The sequence below is a fragment of the Serinus canaria genome, chromosome 3 (assembly GCF_022539315.1).
Source record: "Serinus canaria isolate serCan28SL12 chromosome 3, serCan2020, whole genome shotgun sequence".
Lineage (NCBI taxonomy): Eukaryota > Metazoa > Chordata > Aves > Passeriformes > Fringillidae > Serinus > Serinus canaria.
The window spans coordinates 83,216,384-83,238,093 of NC_066316.1; the positions used below are offsets into that span (position 1 = coordinate 83,216,384).

At 38.7% G+C, this 21,710-nt stretch overlaps 1 protein-coding gene across 2 annotated transcripts in view; it reads right to left on the minus strand.

The window, feature by feature from the left end:
• Nucleotides 1–21,710, minus strand: part of KCNQ5 (potassium voltage-gated channel subfamily Q member 5) — a 278,254-nt gene that overhangs the window by 80,080 nt on the left and 176,464 nt on the right. For both annotated transcript variants that reach the window (XM_050972702.1, XM_018919196.3), the window contains exon 2: nt 6,338–6,428. In XM_050972702.1, the coding sequence (XP_050828659.1) occupies nt 6,338–6,428 (91 nt within the window). The remainder of the gene's footprint in view (nt 1–6,337; nt 6,429–21,710) is intronic.

Sequence of the window (21,710 nt, forward strand, 5' to 3'; positions counted from 1 at the left end):
CAATTTAATATTGCAGGATCTAACATAAACTATTCGAAATCTACATCTGCAGAAAATGTTACACTTATTCCTTGGAGGTGATTTCCCATGCCACCTTGTTATCACTTAAACTGATAAAACAAGAAATACATGTCATGGGAAGAGCACTTGTGTAAGGAATGTTCCTTACTTGTCCTTAAAGGAAGTCCAAGACAGCTGGTTTGGTTTTTTAGCACAATGTGTTGATCAACCTAAAAGCAGACATGCTTTCCCCTCCTCAAATAATTATATCCTTATTAATCTGAACCCCATCACTGACATCTAATTCTCCCCATTTTCCCCATTTTTATAGGAACTGATAACAATAACATAAATTAGTGTAATGTACCTATTTAGAAATGCAACACTGGCTTTCTTACTACAGGTTAGCCATTTTAATATTGAAATTGTACTAGTTCATGAACTTGTTACATTTATCACTGCTTGTGGTTTTGCTATTTCCACCCGTTTTTCTTCACTGCGCATCACCACCCATTTCTCTATATATGCCCTGTTCATTGAGAGGAATGGAAAATAATTCTGTGGATGGCATTTCATCCACCAGCCACTGACCTGTGGCAACTCTGGTGATCCTAACATTTCACATCAAATGCAGATTTCTTGCTGAACACAACTGACTGGTAGTTCTGCTCTGGCAGAGACAAAAACTCTCTTGCTTTCTACTGCATTTGCTGCTGAATGCTGCAGTAACTGTTCATAGTTATCTTATCTTCTTCAAGTGATTCAGTTATAAGATTATTTTTTCCCTGATTGTAGATCACATATGCAATTTTAATCATCTTTAGTCATCAAACCCATTTTAGCTTTCCCAGTAGCACCTAATATACTGCAGTTTTAATTACAATGGAAAAATTATTCTGTTCAATGTGTGATTTTCAATCTTTTCTTTACAAAGGAAATCTCTGCTTAATACCAAAGAATAAAATAAAAGAAAGGACAAAACTTTGCTAACAATATAACCAATCCCAGAACCATATCCATAATAGGCTTATGCCAGCATTGAGACATCTTTATTTTCTGACCTGTTGAAGTGTACTTATCATCCTGAGCATTGCTGACAATATATGGATACCTCCTGCTGACAATATATAGATATCTCGAGAGTTTTATGTGCAGTGCTGTGTTCTGTTGTTAGGAAATAATTTTTCTGGTTACTTTCATCTCTCTCTCCATAGCTACAGTGTGTACTTGTTTGTTAGAGAGCTTTGCTGGTTGGTTGGAAGTGCCAACACTGCCTTCTGAGAGAAGAATTAAGCTTTGAGGACAGCCACTGTTTATAATAACTCTATCTTTTAATTTAAATTTTTTCTTTCTGTCAGACTTCCTCATCATAACTTTTAATTTCAGCAAAGTGGGTCCAGCATTTAAATTTCCAGTGGAAAGTCTGTTTTGTTTCTACACAAAGATTCACAAGCAGTTGTGATGGACTCTTGCCCAAATTTTTGTAACAACAGTCAGTTTGGACCTGGAGATCATAAATTTAAACAGCAAAGATGTGAAAATATTAATATTTGTATGGTAAGAGTATTTTCAAAGCTAACAGGTAGTTTCTTATGACATGGCTGAATTGTTTTATGCTCATGTTATTATATTGTTAGTGTACATTAATCCAAACAAGACTGAAAATATGAAGGTTTTGACCTCATCAACATTATAGTTCCCTCTCTTATTCTGTCTTTGACATCAGTGTTGTGTATCTAATGTAATTTTTCAGAGATTTCTATGAGGAATTTTGACATTTCAAAGCTAAGTTTTGATTTGGAAAATAAAACACTAGAAATCAGTATTTCTTGAGAAATAATGATTTTGAGTTTCAACAAACTCACCAATTTTTAACTCAGGGATAAATTAATCTGTTTTTCTCAGAAGAAAATTCCAGTAATATGGTCTATACCTTACTGTTGTTAGAAATGAATCTATAATTGAAATCTTTCAAGATAATTTTTTATTTTTATGCCTTGATAGCTGGTCCTATAGAGCTATCACTAAGTCCTTTCTCAGGTCTGGTGGTCATTTATTCAAGTATGGCAAGAGGATTCAAGTGCTGGTACAATCTAAACTGAAAAATGCCTTTTTTTTTTTTTTTTTTTTTTTAATTGGGCACTATCTAAATCCCTTTTTAAAGTCCACTCTGGTCAGTTTTACAATTCTGTAGTGGATTTGAATGAGTACATTCCCATGGATGGACTTATTTCCTAGAGCAATTTGAATACATGCTTACCTGCTGTGGGGCAGCTATACACTATGTTTTTAAATCAATGTGTATCCTTTTTCTTTTATGCAAAAATATTAAGAGAAAAAAATCTTGGAAAGATATTCATTGCTAGAAGCACTTGGTGGACTCTCACTGTGGGTTCATGTGTGTGACCATAGTACATGGAGAAACCAGCTTCATCCTGTGCATGCTGTCTGCTTTTATATCTTTGGGAGCTATTTCTGCCTGAAGAATGTGTTCCTAGAGTACATTTTCAGAGGCCTTTATTCTACAAATCTGGGTACAGCTTTCTACACCAGCCATTTTCAGAGAAAACCACAAACCAGATTTGATAAAACCAGTCCTGCAGAAATTCACTTGCATTTTTTCATCTACCCATCTTGATTAAAAATTAAAATTACAAAAAAAAGAGGATGCTTTCTCACTTCAAATAAAAATGACTTTTTTTCCCCCCTATAAACTTAATCTGAGTTCTAAGCTAAAAGGTCTGAGATAATCAAATACACAAATAATATTTTATGCCAGGTCAAATGAAACATTAAACTGATCCAAGACTTTTTTTTTACTTCTCAATTAGTCAAATCTTCCTGGGTCAACACAAATCATTTCATTAGTTTTCTTGCATTGACAGCAAACAAACAGAAGTGAACCAGAAATTCACATAACTTTCAGCTTTAGTTGAAAATGAACTTGAAATATAGGGAGTTTGGTCAAGAGAGTGAATGACCTCCAGTTCTAGATAATATTCCTTCTTGGCTATCTTCCCCAAAATATTTGATTTTGCCTTCACAGCCTCAGTTTTAGTCCCCTTGTGTTTATTATTTGATAAAGTGCTAGCAAATGGACTTGTAGATCAGCAATACACCAAAGATTATTTTCTTGCTGTGTTAGTTGGATTCTTAAGCTGCTTGTGGTTTATTTTGATGCTGAAGTAGATTTTTATCCTACTGCCTGTCTGGGATATATCATTGCTACAGCTCAAGTGCCAGAAGTTGTGTGCACAGATGAGGCTAAAGCATAATTTTCATTGTGTAGTTTTATCTGATGATCTCCTCCTGATTACTCTTATTATTTCTGGACACAAATCTAACCAAATTAATTACTGATTCAACAATCCCACGTTTACTGTATGTAACATGCACTTAACTTATCTGCATGACTTTCACGTTCAGGATAAATGCAAATGTTGAAGGCGTTTCCCTTGACAGGTTTCCTGATAAGGAGAAGCAGCCTTGGCACACAGCAGTACTTGTGTGGATGCCAGAATTGAAGCTGGGTCCAACACAACACAGCAGGGCAGGTTGTGCTACCAGAGCTGTTGCCCCAGCTCTGGTAGCAGAGCTCAGGCATTTCTGCAGCCCAGATGAGTCCATTAACCTCTGCTGAAGCCCAGAAGCCCTCAGCTATTATTGCTTTCCTAAACAATGATTTGCTTTGAGCTATCACAAATTGCATGTTTCTGAGAGAGTACTTGGGATGCAGTGATTAGGAGATATGTTCCCTGCTCCCTTGTAAGGCATGGCTTGGGCAGATAAATGGAATTGACTGATTGGAGAAGAATAATCTTCTCAGCTCCTCTGGCCTTTCTGAGAAGGAGGAAAAGGTTTGCTCAGCTCATCTACACTTCCCTCTTTAATCTCCCTGTGCAATTGTGAATAGCTGCAATATGTCAAAAGCCCGTGCATGCAGCAGCTCAGGTATTAAGTTGGAGGAACATTACATTAGCTTTTTAGCCAATTAACGTGGCTGTAGGGGAGACCATCTGGAATAAATCTGCAAAACAAACAGCTCACAGAAACCCAGCAGGCAGCTCTATGGATTGTTCTATTTGTACGGTACTTCATTAATAAATAAACATGTATCTTCTATTTCAAGCACAATGCACAAACATTATTAAACCAGACCTGATAGGTAACACAGCTGTCTTGCTAAATGACACATTTGGAAGAGCTCTGTGAATCACTGCAAGGAAAAGGTTGTGAAAACTCCAGTGGCTGCAGTTAGGTATTGGCACAGCCAAAACAACTGCTCCTGAATTAATGTAGAAATGTATTGTCCTCTTGCTTTGCGGTTCCAAAAGTTTGTTTTGGTAACATTGTTAATATCAGCTACTGATTCAGTATGTAGAGAAGGAACAAACCATGCATCAGCAATCTGCATTAAGCAGTCAGCTTTAGCCTCCTTCTGGAACTTCATACTTTGCTGTGTTTATATTTTTCTCATTAAAGACCCACAGCAGGAGATGCAAAATTCGTTGTCACTAGGTTTATTCCTGCCAAAGGTTTGCTGAACACGTAGGCTTTATTATAGAAATGCTGGATGAGGCTAGAATTGGTGCTTCAAGGATCAACCATCCACCCTCTTCCTCCTTAAGGCCTATTCCTTGTTCAGAGGATGCCATGGGATGCACAGGCAGAGCAGTTAGGATGGACAAAGCTCATCTTTGAAGCCAGAGCAGCAAAAAGCACAGAAGATTTCCCTCAGCAGACACTGAGCAGCTCTGCTCAGCTGATGGGCACCTCTGCAAGGACTGGTGTGCCAGCCATCAGAGCTCACCACACCTCTGCCCGGCACTGGGAGCAAGGCCAGGCATTCACAGGGCTCCTGCACATTGTGGCTCCTGTGAGACCCGTGGCACAGTACAGGGAGCCAGCCAGCTGAGGAATCAGCAGTGCTAAGTGTACCAACACAATCAACAAAAATGTGGCTCACGGGGAATGCATATTAAATGTCAGAACAAATGGTATTTCTGTGACCAATTTGCATAAGTATACAGGAAAACGGATTACTTGTCACAAAAGCCTCTTCTATTACACATAGGTTATTTTCAGACTAATCAGATTTTCCTGTTTTCAATATCAAAAAATCTTAGCAATTAGTGTACCAGTTACAATAATATAACTAGCTGCAGAACATTCAAACAGACTTTCATTTACCAAATGTTGCTCATATTTGTAAATAATGGGTTTAGGTGTGAGTGGAGGTTTAATTCTGACCATTTTTAGCTGGTTTAATGCCACCTGATCTTTTCTCCAGAGAAAGAAAAAGCACTAAAATGGCTAGAAAGAAAAATGCAACATTTAGCATGGCTCTCCCTAATTAGCCCTGCTAAAAAATCATCCAATGGAGCAAAACACCACATACCTGCACCTAGCCTGCTCTGGACATTTAGTTCTGGTATTTTGATGCAGTGGCCCATTGTGCTGTAAAGACATAGCACGCAACATAATTATCAGCCTGCTCATGCCATAATTAATTAGGGAGCTGCTCTGAAGACCAGAGCTTTTGGATATACACAGTGATGACAATTAAAATGTTGGCATTTGTCAACAGTTACTTCACCTCAGGTGCTACCCAACAAGGCAAAGCCAGCTGAATGCATGGAACTGAAATAACCATGGTAACTCTGGGTGCATGGTGACGTTCTAATATCCACTACTGCCTATCCTCAGGCCACCACTTGCAGAACTAAATGGCCCATCAAGAAGCAGATGAATAAAGTGTCATCTGTACAATGCATGAAAAATGTTAAGCACTTTTAGGGATTAAAGCCCTTTTCATTTACCTCAGAAGGGAAAAAGGAGAGATAAACATAATACAAAAGCATGTATTGTGAAGAAATAATGAAGCTACCACATCCTACTGCAGCAACTGCTACTAAAATGTCAGTATCTACCAATAGCTAGCCCAAATCCGTATCTAAGATACCAAAATTAATTCCTATTTTAAGTGCCTCTTACTACATACTGACTTTTTAAATGACAGCAGCAATATCAAAGGTCTTTCATGCTCAGTCACTGCCAAACTGTGGTGGAAAATCTATCTGTTATAAACCACAGCAGTTCTCAAGCAAAGAAGGGGATCCACTACCACACTTTATTAGCACTGTCTGACCTGTTCTTAAATAAAAAGATTGTGGAATCCTCTAATTTATCATTTTTTCATCATTCTGAGGAAAAGTCTGATTTTTTTTTCTAAATGCTCAGTTATGGTATTATATTACTTACTCCACGGCAAGGGAGAGGATTTGAATGTATACTAAAGTATCTGTAAAATGGTCGTGTATTTAGAATTTTCACTTACCAAAATGAAGAGACAACCAGAGGCAAGTTTTGTGTGTTCAGGAATAGTAGAAAACACGGACAAAATCAAGCAACCAAACACAAGGAGAAAACTGAAAAAGAAAGAATATTAATAATTGTTAATATTTTACAGTACCCTGATCCAGTATCTATATTGTTTGTACTTCACCAACATTAATAGAAGTCTGTCTCTGTGCAGCCTTCATTAGTAGAGGGGAATACAGCTACCACTTAACTTAGTTCATTAAAGACATTAGAATAATAGCCTGTTATTAAATCTATATGCTTTAAGAAGCACTGCTAGAATTCAGAGCCATAAGATTTTCTTGGGAAAACGACCTAATATCCACAGATGTTACTTTTTGTATCACAATCCTGTACCTTTATGCAATCCAGATAATTTAAGTGTCTTTAAAGGGAGATCTCCAGTGGGAGGGTTGTTTCCCAGGTCTGAAAAATCATTTCTCCCTCAACTGACCCCAAACCCCTGCTGCATAAGTTTACCAAAGAGCTCAGTTACATATTGCACCTATCTGTCCATCTGAAACAACCTCCTTCTGAGCAACAGATTTAGTGTTCAAACCACCTGAAGGGAGAGGCAGAGCTAGGGCATTGCTGTCCTCAGTGAACAGGATCCATTCTGGGGGTAAACTTTGTTTCATGCAATCCACTGAAGAACTCAAAACAATTACACAAGCCACAAGCCAAGCAGTCACAGTCAGGAAAACATGAGCACAATTTTCAGTTTGCATGACCCTGTATATTTCATGACACTGATGAAATACACAGGCAAAAAAAGCAAAATCTTTTTGTGAGGAAGATCCAAATTAATGGTATCACTGCAGAAATTCTTGTATATCCCATGTCCAGCCCTTAGCAGTCACAGTACATGTTTGCAGACATGAGCTGGCAGAACTGGAATTGCCTTGACACATATACTGTTGGTGGTAAGGATTATCCTTTCCTCTTGTACTGCTCCACCAAGAATACCGCTGTGCTAGTGAAACCATCTATGAACGGGATCAGGAATGAGGTTCCCTTTACCCACAGTCTCATGAACTGACTAATCAGCACCCAGTAATAATTGATTCTACCAATGTTTTGCTAAATTCCTTTTTAAAACACTTATCAGTCATGCTGCACATTGAGGCAACCAACAAAGAGCAGGCCTTTGACTTTTTTTGAATTGCTGGGACTCATTAGCTGATGTTCTAACCCACGTGAATAGATATTGTAATTAATGCAGATAAATATCCCTCCCTGCCCTTATCTTGACCCATGAGCCTTTCCTTACACTTTCCTCCAACCAGATGAGGAAGGGGAATTATAGGGAGGCTATGGTGGGCACCCAGTGTCCTGCCAGGGTCAATGCACCACACTGTGAAACCTCTGCCCCCAAAGATTGCAGAACTTGGCTGAAAAAGACCACGGTCTGACTTTGAAGTGAGCTCTGCTTTGAGAAGGAGGTTGGACTGGAAGACTCACAGAGGCTTTTTTCAACCTACATGCTTCTGTGTTTCTAACTACTGGATATAACATTAATGTATTACTGCATCTGCATACACGTGAGCTTCAGGAGCTAGGATTACTCTTTCCCACAGAACATACAGAGTTCCCACAGTGATGTAATAGAGGAGTGCCATAATATATCCAATACATTACATAAAAATACAATTCTAGTCTTCAGGATTTCTAGTAGAAAACTTCTATCTGCAATGCAATAGGACTTGGGAGGAATATTTTGTAGCATATCGTTTAACTGCTGGGGAGAAGTTCTACTCTGAAAATCAAATATGATAGGAGCTTGCCTATAAATTTTATTAAGGACTGTAAATAAAACAGTATCCAGGAGGGTAAAGTGCACATCTGGCACACACCATGGCAATCTTATCTTCTAGACTAGAGAAAGGTGAAGATCAACACAGGCTTCAAGATTTAGCAAAAAACTCATACAAGACTCGTGCAATCCGGGCACAAGTACAGACTGAGCAGACAATGGATCAAAAGCAGCCCTGGGGAGAAAGACTTGGGGGTGTTTCTGGACAAAATGTTCAGCATGACTTGGCAACGCATGCTCACAGCCCAGAAAGTCAACCATATCCTGGACTGCATCAAAAGAGGAGTGGCCAGAGGATGAGGAAGGTGATTCCCCCCCTCTGCTCCTGTGAGAATGCTCCTGGAGTGCTGCATCCCACCCTGGGGCCCTCAGCACAAGAAAGACATTGACTGTTGGGACATCTGCCAGAGGAGAGCCGCCAAACTGATCTCAGTGCTGGACCAGTTCACCTGGGAAGACAGGCTGAGAGAATCAAGGCTCCCTTGATCCAATCCCCTCAGAAATGAAGGCTCCAGAAGCCTACCTTAGATCAGCCTTACATTGCCTAAATGGGGTCTGCAGGAAAGCTGGAGAGGGACCTCTCACAAGGGCATGTAGTGCTAGGGCAAGGGGCAAGTCCTCAAGCTGAAGGATGTAAGATTTAGGTTAGATATTAGGAAAAAATCTTTTACTGTGAGGGTGCACTGGAACAGGTTACCCAGAGAACTTGTGGATGCCCCATTCCTGGAGGTGTTCAAGGTCAGGCTGGATGGTGCTCTGAGCAACCTGGTCTAGTGGAAGGTTCTCTGCCCATGGCAAGAGGGGTGGAACTGGATGATCTTAACATCCCTTCTGACTCCAAACAACTCTGTGATTCTACTTTTCTATGATTCTATTTTTCTATGATTATGTGATTCTATGATAAGTGACAAAAATCCATCTTGTGAGCAATTTTTCTCCCCACTACTTCACTTTATAAAAATGGAAAAAATTTCATAGAACATTAGTGGTAGTTTCAGCTGCTACAGCCTTCAGATGCAATCCCCCTATAATTACATCCTACTGACATAGGCATAAATGTGGTTTCTTCTCATTAAGGCTTGCATGGAGGGCAAAATAAAACTAAGTGACTAAGAATTTACAGTAAAAGAATGTAATTTCCTCTTGCTGAATTTCTTTAGACCTGAATCAATTAAAATGACATTTGCTTACTTCCTTTGTGTTTAGGTATTAAAAATTTCTTGTTTGATTTTATTCCTGTAATACCAAGTAAATTGGAAGCCCAGTTGTACTGGGTCTTATCCAAACACACAATACCAGTTTTCACTTGGAAGAGATTTCTTATAGCACAGTTATGGAAAACAGACATAGCAGGAAAAAATAAAGTTTCTTGTTCCCGTATCACAGTTGGAGACCATGGCACAGTAAAGGTGAGGGACTTGCCTAAGGCTACACAGAAAGTCTTTACATGTGCAATAAACCTGATCCTTTTAAGTCCCAGCCCAATCCTACACAAAACCATCATCCATTTACCCACCACTTGCTTTCCACAGTCTGTCAGGACTATGATTTGGAATATCACTGTGGGCAAGGTGTTTGTTCACAAGAGATGGGAAAAGTGAGTCAGGAGAGGGAATGAGTACAGTTAAGCAGTGTATTAATCAAAAGAAAAGCAAATATTCAGGAAAGCCAGGTGCAGTGTGGATTAGCACCTGGTTGACATAGTTCTGCAGTTTATCCATGAAAAGCAGAAACAATCCTCACAGCAATACATAAAAACAGTCCCGGAAAATTTTTTTCCAAAATTCTACAACTCTTGCTCTCAGTTTTTCCATAAACTCAAAAGGGCATGAAGCATCATCATTACTACTACTACTACTACTACTACTATTATTATTACTATTATTATCATTGAATAAAATAAAAATGCTTGTATTTATCTACCCACATATTCAAATATTGCCCCTCATTCCCTCATTCCGCCCTCCAACAGTGAACTCTTCTTTTAGTGCCCCTCAGCACATTATGTCTAAAATTAAACTGTAAGTACTTTTATGGAGGGGAGAATACCAGTCCTACTAGCCTGGGAAAATGAGAAGCATACATTTAGGTGCTGTAAAACACATCACTAGAAACAAAAGTGGAATATTTTCCATAGTTTATATATCACTGAAGTGCTTTTCCTTCAAAGTAAACTAACAGTGAGGATTCACTTGCTATGTTTTAGTGCAATCTGTTTACTCAGGGCATGCAAAGGAAAGCACTTCTCCTTTTTCCCAGCTGGAACTGAATACATGAAGGCTGCAGCAACAACTTTCACCTGGCTGAATGTTAAATGAGGATCTGCCCAGCCAAAGGAAATCCCTAAGGTTCAAACATCACAGCGGTGAAAGTTTATCAGAAATTGTTCTTTCCTACTGTGAATTATTTCTCCAGTGTCTGATGAAGTGTAGATGATTGCATTAAGCCCTGGATAGTAATTTGATAACCCTCAATAGAAGAAAAAGTATTTTCCCATGCCATCATTTGAACTGTGTGCTACGATACACGTTGTACAAGACCATGCTGCTGTAGGTAGAGAGTAGTAAAAAGCAAAACACAGAGCTATTATATTTGGCCTCTAGTGGTTCAATCTGGATCATATAATTGTTCAGGCTGAAAAAAACAGATGGTTTTTCCTCATGCATTCAGTATCAGACAGTAAAACATACGCCTTAGGCAGCAACTTCCCATAAAATTATTCAAGTACTGCCATAGCCTTGTATTTTATGAAAAGCAGCAACTTTCATTTTGTTTCAGCAGTAATCAGTTTTGTTGCAGATCCTTTCATCTTATTCCCCTGCTCCTGAAAGCATATACTAATTGGAGAAAAGCCAGTTTATGAAAGACAATATAAGTCAGAAGCTTTGATATTTAATCAATCTGCCTCTCATAAACTTTTCTAATTGGTTAATTAGGACCTACCAATTCTCCATCTATATAATTTTCAGCAGAATTTTACTACTGTTTGATTTAAGATCTGTTTGTGTGGAAGAGGATGTTCAGCTTAAAGCTATTGTTAAAACATTACTCAAGAAGTATCATGAGGAGAAAAAATACACCCTGGGAAGATCTTTAAGAGCTATTTTGCTGCATAACTTACTGCTAGAATTAAAATAACCAAAAGTTAAACATCTGCAAACTTTTGTGACCTCTTCTGTAAATAATAAAAATATATCACTGTTAAAGTGGCATAATTAAGTGATCAGACCACCAGAGTTATTTTCCAGTATTATTTGAGGTCTGATTTAATTGCCACACAGGTAAGGGCATTCAGGATTATGACCAAAACTGTTTGCACATTGTTGGCAGCGCCATTATCCTGGATTTTGTATGGAAGGTAGAATATGTTTGAAAGCTTTTGCTAACTCTAATTACAACCAAAAAAGTAGTTCTTACTTTTCTCCCTGGTACACTAATGCAGTTACTTGCAAATTTAAAGGAAGTTGTTTGCATTCACGAGGTCTGAGTCTTCAAAGAAGTTTTTTGAGCCCCTCCATAAGCAATTATTTCCACAGCTAGGGGCAGTGACTATGCTTTCTTGACAGTGATCAGGATCTTGCTGAGTTGAGTACCCAAGTGCTGCCTTTACATGATTTTTAACCCTGGAATGCATAAAAATCTGTGTGAGGCATTAGATAAATAAATGTGCTGAAGATTATACTGGATGGATAGCACCAAGAGATACATTATGGATTTAGATAAATGGTAAAATACCCAGAGAAAACCCTATTAAAAAAGGAAGGAAAGACAGTCTTTCATAGCGTTGTTACACTTTCATGGGGACTATTAATTTTGGTGAACAATTCTCACAAAAAGCAAAAAGACAGATGTGCCTTGGCTAGATGTTATCAGCACTCTCAAGCCTCTTATGTGTGAAAGGGAGAATTTACAGATTCAGTATCCCATGCAGCTGCAGGGGAGGACAGAAGAAAACAGTCCTGGGCCAGGAGTTACTTTTATGCACAAAGACAATTTTCAAGGCACCAAGTTCCCACAGAGGAAGAATTATGCATGCTGTTCAGCTGAGAGCTGGTGTACCACCTTCCATCCCAGAGCAGACATGAGCGCTCAAGGCAGGAAGGCAGCACAGACCTGACAGCAGCCTCAGCCTCTGGGACCTTCCTGGTGCCTCTGAGCAGAGTTATCAGAGCTGGGTGGGAAGGCCCCCTCTGAAAGCACATGGAAAAAGAAACACTGAAGCATTTTCCTAGCTCAGGAAGAACTGAAAAGGAAAACATCATCTGATGCAGGCATGAGATGGACATTTACACAGGTCTTGCAGTATCTCCCTTAAAAAGTAATCTTTTCAACATTCCTATAAAACAGATAATGCACTGCTGACATGGTGGAAAAGAATACAGTTTAACAGTTTTGATAGTGCAAGCCATGTGGATTAAATTTTCCATCATTTATAGTTTCAGTGTGACTTGTTTATGCAAGAAAATGAGATACGACAAAGGTTATAACAATTTGTTAGGAATGTTTGACAAAAGCTGCATGGAGAATAAGCGTTCTTCCATAGAAAAAGCTCATAAATTTCTTCTGTAGACTTCCTTTAAAATGGCTTGCACTTCAACCTTTTGTTCAAGTGGAAGAGTGCAGCATGTTGAGGGCTTGATACTGCACCGCCTTCTACCCAGAAATAGTACAACCCTGGCCATGGAGAGGTGGAGTATGAAGACCTCACAGTCTTAGAGTGGGAAAACAAACTGGATAGGAATACTAATAAATAATGTTTCAGAAGAAAAAAGTATTGCAGCAAACCTGTCTTTTTATGTATCATTTCTTTGGGTTACTTGCTACCTTTTTCAGAAATAGAGAAATTAGAACGGAATTTCGTGTCTGACTTCTTTAAGATCTGATCATACTGAAGCAACTTAGTTAGAAAGGTGACTTTTGTCAGGCTGCGATGGGTAAATTTTGTTTTAAAAATATTTTTCATTCCAATGTAGGATGATTTACTCTCTCTAAAAATTAGAACAGTTTATCAAGAATGAAACAGTTTACATTTGCAGCGTGAAAAAAAGTGTTGTCAACCTAAATTGTTCTTTTCTGGCATATTTTCAAGGAACCATATTTTTAGCAGTCTGCTAAGTGATTGTATTTGGCTTCTATTGACAAAGCAATAAGAGGCCATAACAGGAGATGATATCAAAACAAAGCAAATCAAATAGCTCAGGTTCCTATGGGGCACAAATAAAAGTGTCATTAAATGAACATTTGATAATCCATTCCATCACAGACAAAACATAAAACATAAAATAAGTTTCTCCAGGGTTCTAAAACAGGAGGCATCGTACTTCCTTGAGCAAGCACATTCAAAAGAAAAGAAAAGAAAACAAACCAAGAAATGCTTAATCTTAATGCTCAGAGATACTTGTGACCTAAATATTTTCTATTTTCATTTGCTTTAACAGGAGATAAAAGAAAAATTAAGAATAAAGCATGTGTTCCTCCAGATTTTAACTATTTCAGTGATTGGGAAGCATTATACTGATTTGCCTCAAATCTGTAGAAAATGACAAAATGCTCCTTTTATCACTCTCAAAGCATAGGTCTTTTTGTAGATCAACATTTTCAAATGTGAATGCTTAATTTAGTAAATCAAATCTGTATTTAGACAACTCTGTAGGTTTTTAATTTTGCATCACATAGCTCCAACACCCAGTGACAAGCCTGGTAGCTTACATTGCACCTTTGCTTGACCACAGATACTTCACAAGCAAATTTATTAAAAATAGCAATAGAAACAATGTCTTTAACACTGAACACAGGTTGCAGAATTTCTATATTCTTTTTAGAACATGTACAAAATTAAGAGAACAACTTTATTATAATGAAATAGACAAAACTTAAAGAATTACAGTATGAAGCTGGGGAAGTGAAGACCACTATATAACCTTTTCTTTAAAATAATTTTTCTATTTCAGTTTATTCTTTTAACCTTTTTCACAACCTAGGGCAAAGGGAAGTCAAATAATCTTTTCCTGTAAAAGTGTTTGCTTACATACTGTATTTAGATGTCTTGCTAATTAGAAAAATAATTCTTAATATAAGAAACGTGTAGATGTGCTAGAAAGAAATGTGTTCTGTAATCATCAGCATAATCCGCTATAAAATCAACTTTTTGGGTTTTCAGGATCTGAGATAAAAATATTGCCACTACCTTTGGTTGATTTTTTTTAAGTAACAGAGCAAACTTAAGAGAACAGAAAGATTGTAGGACTGCTAGGTATTTTTTATGCCACAAGATCTGCCTGTTTGCTTGGTGCTCATCGGTCACCTTCATTGCCCAATCGACCATCGGTGGCCAACAGTGCCAGCACTGGCTTTGGCAGATAAAATGAAGAAGGAAGCACACTGTGTTGGGAGAAAAATAGCCTGCCTACCCTATCTTCTGGAGGGAATCCCACTGACTGAGATTCAGCTGGATCCCTGAGTGATGTGCAAGGCAACGACACTCCCATTGGCTGCTGATGGTCTACACCCTTAAGTGCTGAGGGCTGCCATTAGAATGATTTTGGCCTGGGTAAAACATCACTTTTCTAGACAGTTCCTGGGTCTGGCCTGGGAGTTACCATGCATCTGGATGAAATCTTTCTCTGGACTTGCCTGTACATCTTTTACTACAGTTGGGTACTTCTGGATGTCAAGTAATTGTGTTGAAAAAACAATATCAAAAAAGCCTCCTTAGCAAATCAGCTGTAATTTACAGTGAGGATATTTCACATCCGGAGGATAAATCACAGCACCAGCCTGCCAGAGTTCTAGAAGCATTTGAACAATGCTCTCAGGCACACGGTGTGATTCTTGGGGCTGTCCTGTGCAGGGCCAGGAGCTGGACTTTGATCACCCCTGTGGGTACCTCCCAACTCAGAATATTCTTTGATTCTGTGATTTCAGTACTGTTTTACATCTTAATCAAAGGTAAAGATGAGGACAAAGTCTATTGAAAATTTAATCATTCAAATTCAGATTCCTGATCAACATATTCTAATAAAAACTTGGGATTAAGACAATTAGCCCAAATTGATTATGAGAGGTTGATACTGTGGGGCTCACTTGAGTCAGCATTTTCACCTAAAGTAGTTCATCCTATTGTAGAGCTCTGGAACAAAAATCAATTTCCTAATTTCTCTTATTTTTCTCCTGTAGTACATTATATACTGGATTTTGCTTTGGTTTTACATTTGCTTTTCATTGGTATATAGTCAGCAACATTGACAATTAGGGAGTTTTGCAGGGGAAAGGACACTCAAAGGCAGTCATAAAAAAATACTGTACTGTGGTACATGAGCAAATGGGATTTCTTTTCACCATATCTCTCAAGATGGCATCTTAGCAACCCTTGGCTACTTCTACAATTTTTTTATCCTTCCAGACATGTGAACAAAGAAGTATCCACAAATTCTCCAATAATAGCTTTCAGGCTGCAAGATAACAAGGTGGTTCTGGCAGCAACGTTCAAGTTCATGAGATAGATGAAGAATCTGTGGGATACTTGGCTTTGTATGGGGATTCCAAATTTTTTGCTGTCATTAAAAGTGGTTATCTCACATGTTAACTTTAAAAAAATATTTATTTTTAAATAAAAACGATATTTTAAGAGGAAAAATCAGAACTTTGAGTTGTAATATACCACATTATTATATCAGCCTGTGGTGGCTGTGGGAAGAATGGTACAAAGTGATAAAAAGTCAGAGATACTAATTAATCTGATCACTTTATGATGCTTCAATTCAGCAAGTTGATTAAGACAGGAATGATTTATCATACTTAATGCACTAAAATACAGAATAATATTTTTGACCACTCCATTGTGGAGTGTTAAAAAGGAAAATGAGGAGGCAAGGGCAAGTCTACCCTGAAAAAACCCATATATTCATGATGGAATTTAAAAAAAGTGTTAAGCATAACAGTATTTACAAGTCCAGGCTACCTTATAGCCCCAATGTTCCTCACAGCCACAACAGAAATCTAACCAGCCACAAATGCCAAGGCTCATTAAATTTGCAGAAATATGCCATAATGTTATCAAGAATTACCATGTAAAAAAATTCTTCAATGTAACAAGATCTGGGTCTTCTTTCTCTAACTTTATTTACTTCTAGCATCTAATAACTGAGTCTTGGTTTTTGTTGCAACCTTAGAGTTCACTTCAGTGGAAGCATGGCTTGTGTTGGGAATTATGAGCTGACTCATAAATATCACCAGAGCAGAGAAAATCCTGTTAATTTCCTATCGTTTTCTCCCAGTAGTAAACAAGGATATAAATGGAACACAGAATATTTTTCCAACATAATGCACTGTTAGTATTAAACTTACTTCTAAGAATCAATCACGGCACTTTAGCTCGAGGGTGTTCAGCTTTATACCACACCATTAGTCTTGTCTGCCTTAATCTAAATAAGTCCTGCACTTTCTGGAATCTGAAGTGCCCTTTCTTGTTGTTAGGCAGCAGTACTAACAGACCAGAACCTGATGGCAGAAGCATGTGAGATTGCAAAAGAAGAATCCCATCTTGCAAGGTACGAATGACAATGAAAATTTCATGAGTTTAACTTACTTACAGCAACACTTATCTCCTCTCTAAGCTCATCCATATAACATTGACAGGAAAGAAACACAAAGTTTCAAAACTGAGGGGGCAGTGGAGTGTCCACCTATTTTCTCATATGCCTAAGTTTCTTTGTGTTTAAAAGCAAAGAGCAAAACCACACTTAATCAAGCACTAGGTCTTGCTGGAGAGGCTACAACAAACAGCTTGTGGCTTTGTATCACACACTACTTTGAGAACTGAAAACTTCTTGCAGTGCTGTTTAGGTCTTGAGACCTAAAGGAAGATGTAAAACTTTTCACAATAAGCCTTTATTCTGTCTGAGTCTCTCTAGTCAAAGCCCAGTGACGTGACTCATTTACTCTATTTTTCAGGGTCTTTTATCTCATGATCACTCCAGCTGGAGAGTGTTACATAATTTCTTCCATGCACCAAACAAGACATTCTGGAGTCCCTGGAAGGTGGGGCTGCAGAGCACCAGCAGTGACTGCAGAGTGGAAGGGCAGCACCTCTGTGCCCACCTCTGCTGGGGTGTTCCTCAGGCTGATGCTCACACCTCTGGCTTCCAGGTGCCAAAGCTCTGTGCTTATGCATTGCTTTGGCAACAACAATGCTTCTGTTTCAATAATGAGTTGTTTCATTAAATGCTGAGTTGCAAAGGTTCTGGAACAATTGTGCTTATGCCGAATGTTAAATACACAAAGTGATCACTTTTTTTCCATATATAGGGAAAAACTTGCCCTTTGATCTTAAACACATTAAAGCTGCTGCTTGCCTGTTTGAAACAACACATGAGAGTGCTTTTACTTTCCAACATTTTATCTTGCAGTGGCTTTCGCTCTTTGCCAAAACTGTTCTGCTCAGAAATTTGTGTGAAACAAGTTTGCATTTATCAGACATATTGCAGGCACTGAGATAGCCTTATATGAATTCCATTTTAAAAGATCAATTTCCTTTCACACGGGACGATCCTGTAAGCACTTATCTAAGTGCTTGAGGCCAGGCTGGATGGGGCTTTGTGTAATCTGATCTAGTTGCAGGTGTCCCAGCCTGCAGCAGGTGCATTGGACTCAATGATCTTTAAAGGTCAGCTCCAACCCAAACCATTCTATGGTTCTCTAACTCCATGTGCACAGTTTGATCAGAGATGACTGTGAGTTCATACTGCTGAACACTGCATGCTTCCAAGGCTGGAGAGGAAGCCCTGGAGATCCATTTCTTAACCACACAGATGAAGTCAGTTTCTTGGTGCTTCAATATACAAAGTATTAGCCTTCAGTAGTTGCATGGACCATACTAGTTAATAGGATTGTAACTTCCCAGAAGTGGGGAAAAGGCAGACATGCATCTCTGCTAGAAGGAGAAAAACACCTCTGTCAGTACAAGGAGTTCCAGTTAGTTGGTATATTTCAGCTAAGAATGACTCCAGGTTCTTTGAGAGCCAAAGGAACACCTCTCTGTGACTCCCAAGAGAGCATAATACTCTCTTCAGTGTACTTAGTCCAGACTACTCCATCATAAGACACAGGAGTGTTGTTTTCTTATATTAACAATGTGAAGCTGAGATACATGGTAATTTTGCCTCCTACAACTTGTAAAGGTTCACATTAAAAATCAGTACAGGGTAGGCAATGAAGAGCTTTTGCAAATCATGAGCCTCTGAGAGTCTAAATTTATAACTGTCTTTAAAATATTAACTGAAGTGCACAGGAGAAGTTTGGTAGAACTGAAAACTTGTCCTTCCTAGGCTAGGAGTGATTTAAGCTATGTGTGGCACCCAGACTGAGCACTTCCAGCAGAGCCAGGAATTGTTCTTAATTGAGATACACCAGCTGACTGCACCTCCTTGTAGTGAGAGCACTGTTTTTCTCTTTCCAACAGAGATGCATGTCTGCCTGTCTCCTAATTCCTCAGAAAGCCTGAAAAGTGGAAGATTCAGGGGGAGCCAAAATCATTTTATATATTTATGTTTAAGAAACAAATTCTGCTCTTTTCATATATTTTGTGATCCATTATGAACATTTAAAAAGCTTTACAGAATAAATGTTGAACAGGAATGGGTATCTTCATTTAATTGAAAAATCATGTAGCAGTATCTATCCATTCATATGAGAGCACACAGATAAAAAAGTAAGCTAATCAAGCAAAGCAACAGATGATCACTTAAAGAAGATCAAACCTTCCTATAAAGCTGTGTGAAATAAATAGCTTTTTAGTATGCCCAGAGCATCACTGAACTCAGACAATCCCAGGCAAATAAATAACCAATAACCTGTCTATTAGAATCAGCATATAAATCTCTAATGAAACTATAGTTACACTGGCTTCTTTTACAAAGGAAGTTCATAAAAATCACAGTCCTGTGCTGGCTGGAAGGGACCCCCAGCAGTTATCTTGTCTAGCCCTGCAGAAAGCAAGTTCAATTACATCAGCTTGCTCAAGGTCATGTCCAGTCAAGTGGTGAATGTCTCCAGGGAAGGAGGCTGTGACCTCTCTGGACAGCCTGGTGCAACACCTGACTGCTTGCACAGTTACATTTTTTTTTTCATAATGTGTAGTTCCAATTCTTACATAAGAAACACCAAGCATCACATTGCTCCTCGAAGTCTAATCATCAAGAGGTTTCGTAATTTTTTTTTTTTACCAGCTCACCAGACTGCATCACTCAATCTGCTATGTTAAGAACAAGTTGTCTTCATGAACTGGGATGATGGGATAGTCTGTATTCTCATCCTTCTGGTGCTATCCTCTCATAGCAATTCCTCCTTACCCCAATAACCTCACTGAGTTTGTTTCTTCCAGTTGTAAAACTAACATTAATCACAGAATCAGAGAATCACAGAATCACAGAATGGTTTGGGTTGAAAGGCACCTCAAAGTGATCCAGTCTCAATATCAAGACCCCTGAGCTCAAACTAACTTCCCAGTTCTCAGCAGTGTTGTCATTGCTTGCATTTCTATTTTTAGCACTTTCTTTCCCATTATTTTGCTGGTTATTTTTCCTGCAGCCCAGACAAGAACAAAGCCAAACCACTGTTTTTACTATAATGATAGAAATGGGTTTACTTTGCTGTAACTTGACTTACTTGTTCATATTCCTTTTTTCTTGCCAGAGAGTTTTATTTTATCTTACTGAAAAGACAAGAAATATCATCCAACCTGTGACAATGAAGTAAAAAATGGGTGCATGTTAATGATATATTTATTATATAAATTATTATTTCTTTATGAATGAGTTACCAGCACTGAAGGATTTTCCAGCAATTAGCTGGTATCTTAGACACAGAAGAGCTGCCACACTTGGGAGTACTTATTTGCCTGTGGAGCTCTTTTGAGGCTCAATGCTGTGATTAAATGCCCAGGCAGAGGCTCAGATGTCCAGCAGTGCAGCACTTTCATTTGGAAATTTATTTATCATCTCTAGCAGATATGTGATGTCTTTCCACAATGTGTTTTTCTTCTAGCTCTGTCCAGTAGGTCACCTACACCTGCCCACCTTATCAGCTTTTTTGAGTTTGGGGAAGAATGAAGGTTTATAATGAGAGACTGACAGGATCTGTTTGAAGATGAAAAGGCTACTTCAGCCAGTGTGCTGTAATGCAAGCACAACCAGGGTGGCTGGAAGGCTTTTGCACAAATGTAGACCATCAGAGAGAATTACTTTTAAAAAGTGAATATTCACATATTCCTTGGAGCTTATGACTGGGTGTGACCAGGAGTTGACTTAGCCAGGCTTCTGAGGAGTACAAGTTACTGCAGTACTAAATGAGACTGAACTTTTCCATGTTTTTGGGACATGGGAAGAGCACAGCCCATCCACAAGGTCCTGCAGCTGAAGGCATTGTACAAAAAGGGTTATGCAGGCAGACCTTGGCCTGGCTGCAGAGAAAAGCAAAAATACCTACTGAGTCCCTGACAATTTGATCTGCAGGAAGACTTTTTCTTAACTCTAGATTTGATCTCTAGGACTTAACAAGAAGTTAAATGCAGATTTTTACTTCAGAGGAAAGGGGAGAGGGGAACTAAAAGTCTTTGTTTTTTTCTTCACAGACCAAAAGAAAAACTCCAAACCATCCCACTCAGTTGCTTTTGCCAGTTGCCTCAGGAAGTCTGTGGCTGGCTGAATGTAGATCAGGTGACAGCTAAATGAAGCACTTGAAAGTTTCTCTAAATAATATGATTTTTCCAGACTTTTGAAAAGAAAAGTCAGCTTGGTAATTCAAGTCCATATGAGTCTGCTTTCTCATGGAATAAAGTTTGCCATGAAGTTCTTTGCCATTTCACTGCCTGGACAAGCACATACCAAAGCCTGTCCAGCCCTTGCAGCAGTGGCTGGTAGCAGATATGAACGGAAGACTGTGGAGGAGCCAAGCTGGTTCTTTACCAGCAGGCTGTACCTCAGGGGCTCCCTGAACATCAGAATAAGGATCTGAACAACAGACTAAGGACCTGATTAGGGATCCCCTGCTATTGGGGATAGGTTGTTAATCTCAGCTCTGGAAACATTTAGCATGCATACAAACTCTGAGTGATTTGCAAAATCTAAGAAACGGCACCATGAAGATGTATATTTCCATTTGTTCACCTGAACATACTCCTTACAACCTGCCCTGTTGCCACCTCTATGTGGCATTCTGAGTGGCTGTCAATCACTATTCCTGTTAATTTAATCTATTTGCATCTTGACTTTTTAAATCCTTATTATGTGTTGCTACCTAATAAACAGTTTTTCAGGAGCTAGAGAAGTCACAAAGAGAAGTGAGCTCTGATGTCCAAATTCTAATCCAATGACCACTGAACCCAGCCCATGTCAGGCCAAGCAGGTTTGCAGCATTAATGAATGCTGGTGTCTATTTTCCATGACTCACAGTGAGGTGATATGTCTGGAATAATCTCCATCTGCCAGCTTCTGTAGCTTCATGACCAGATCTGTTCTTTGCAGACAGCTACACTACGAGG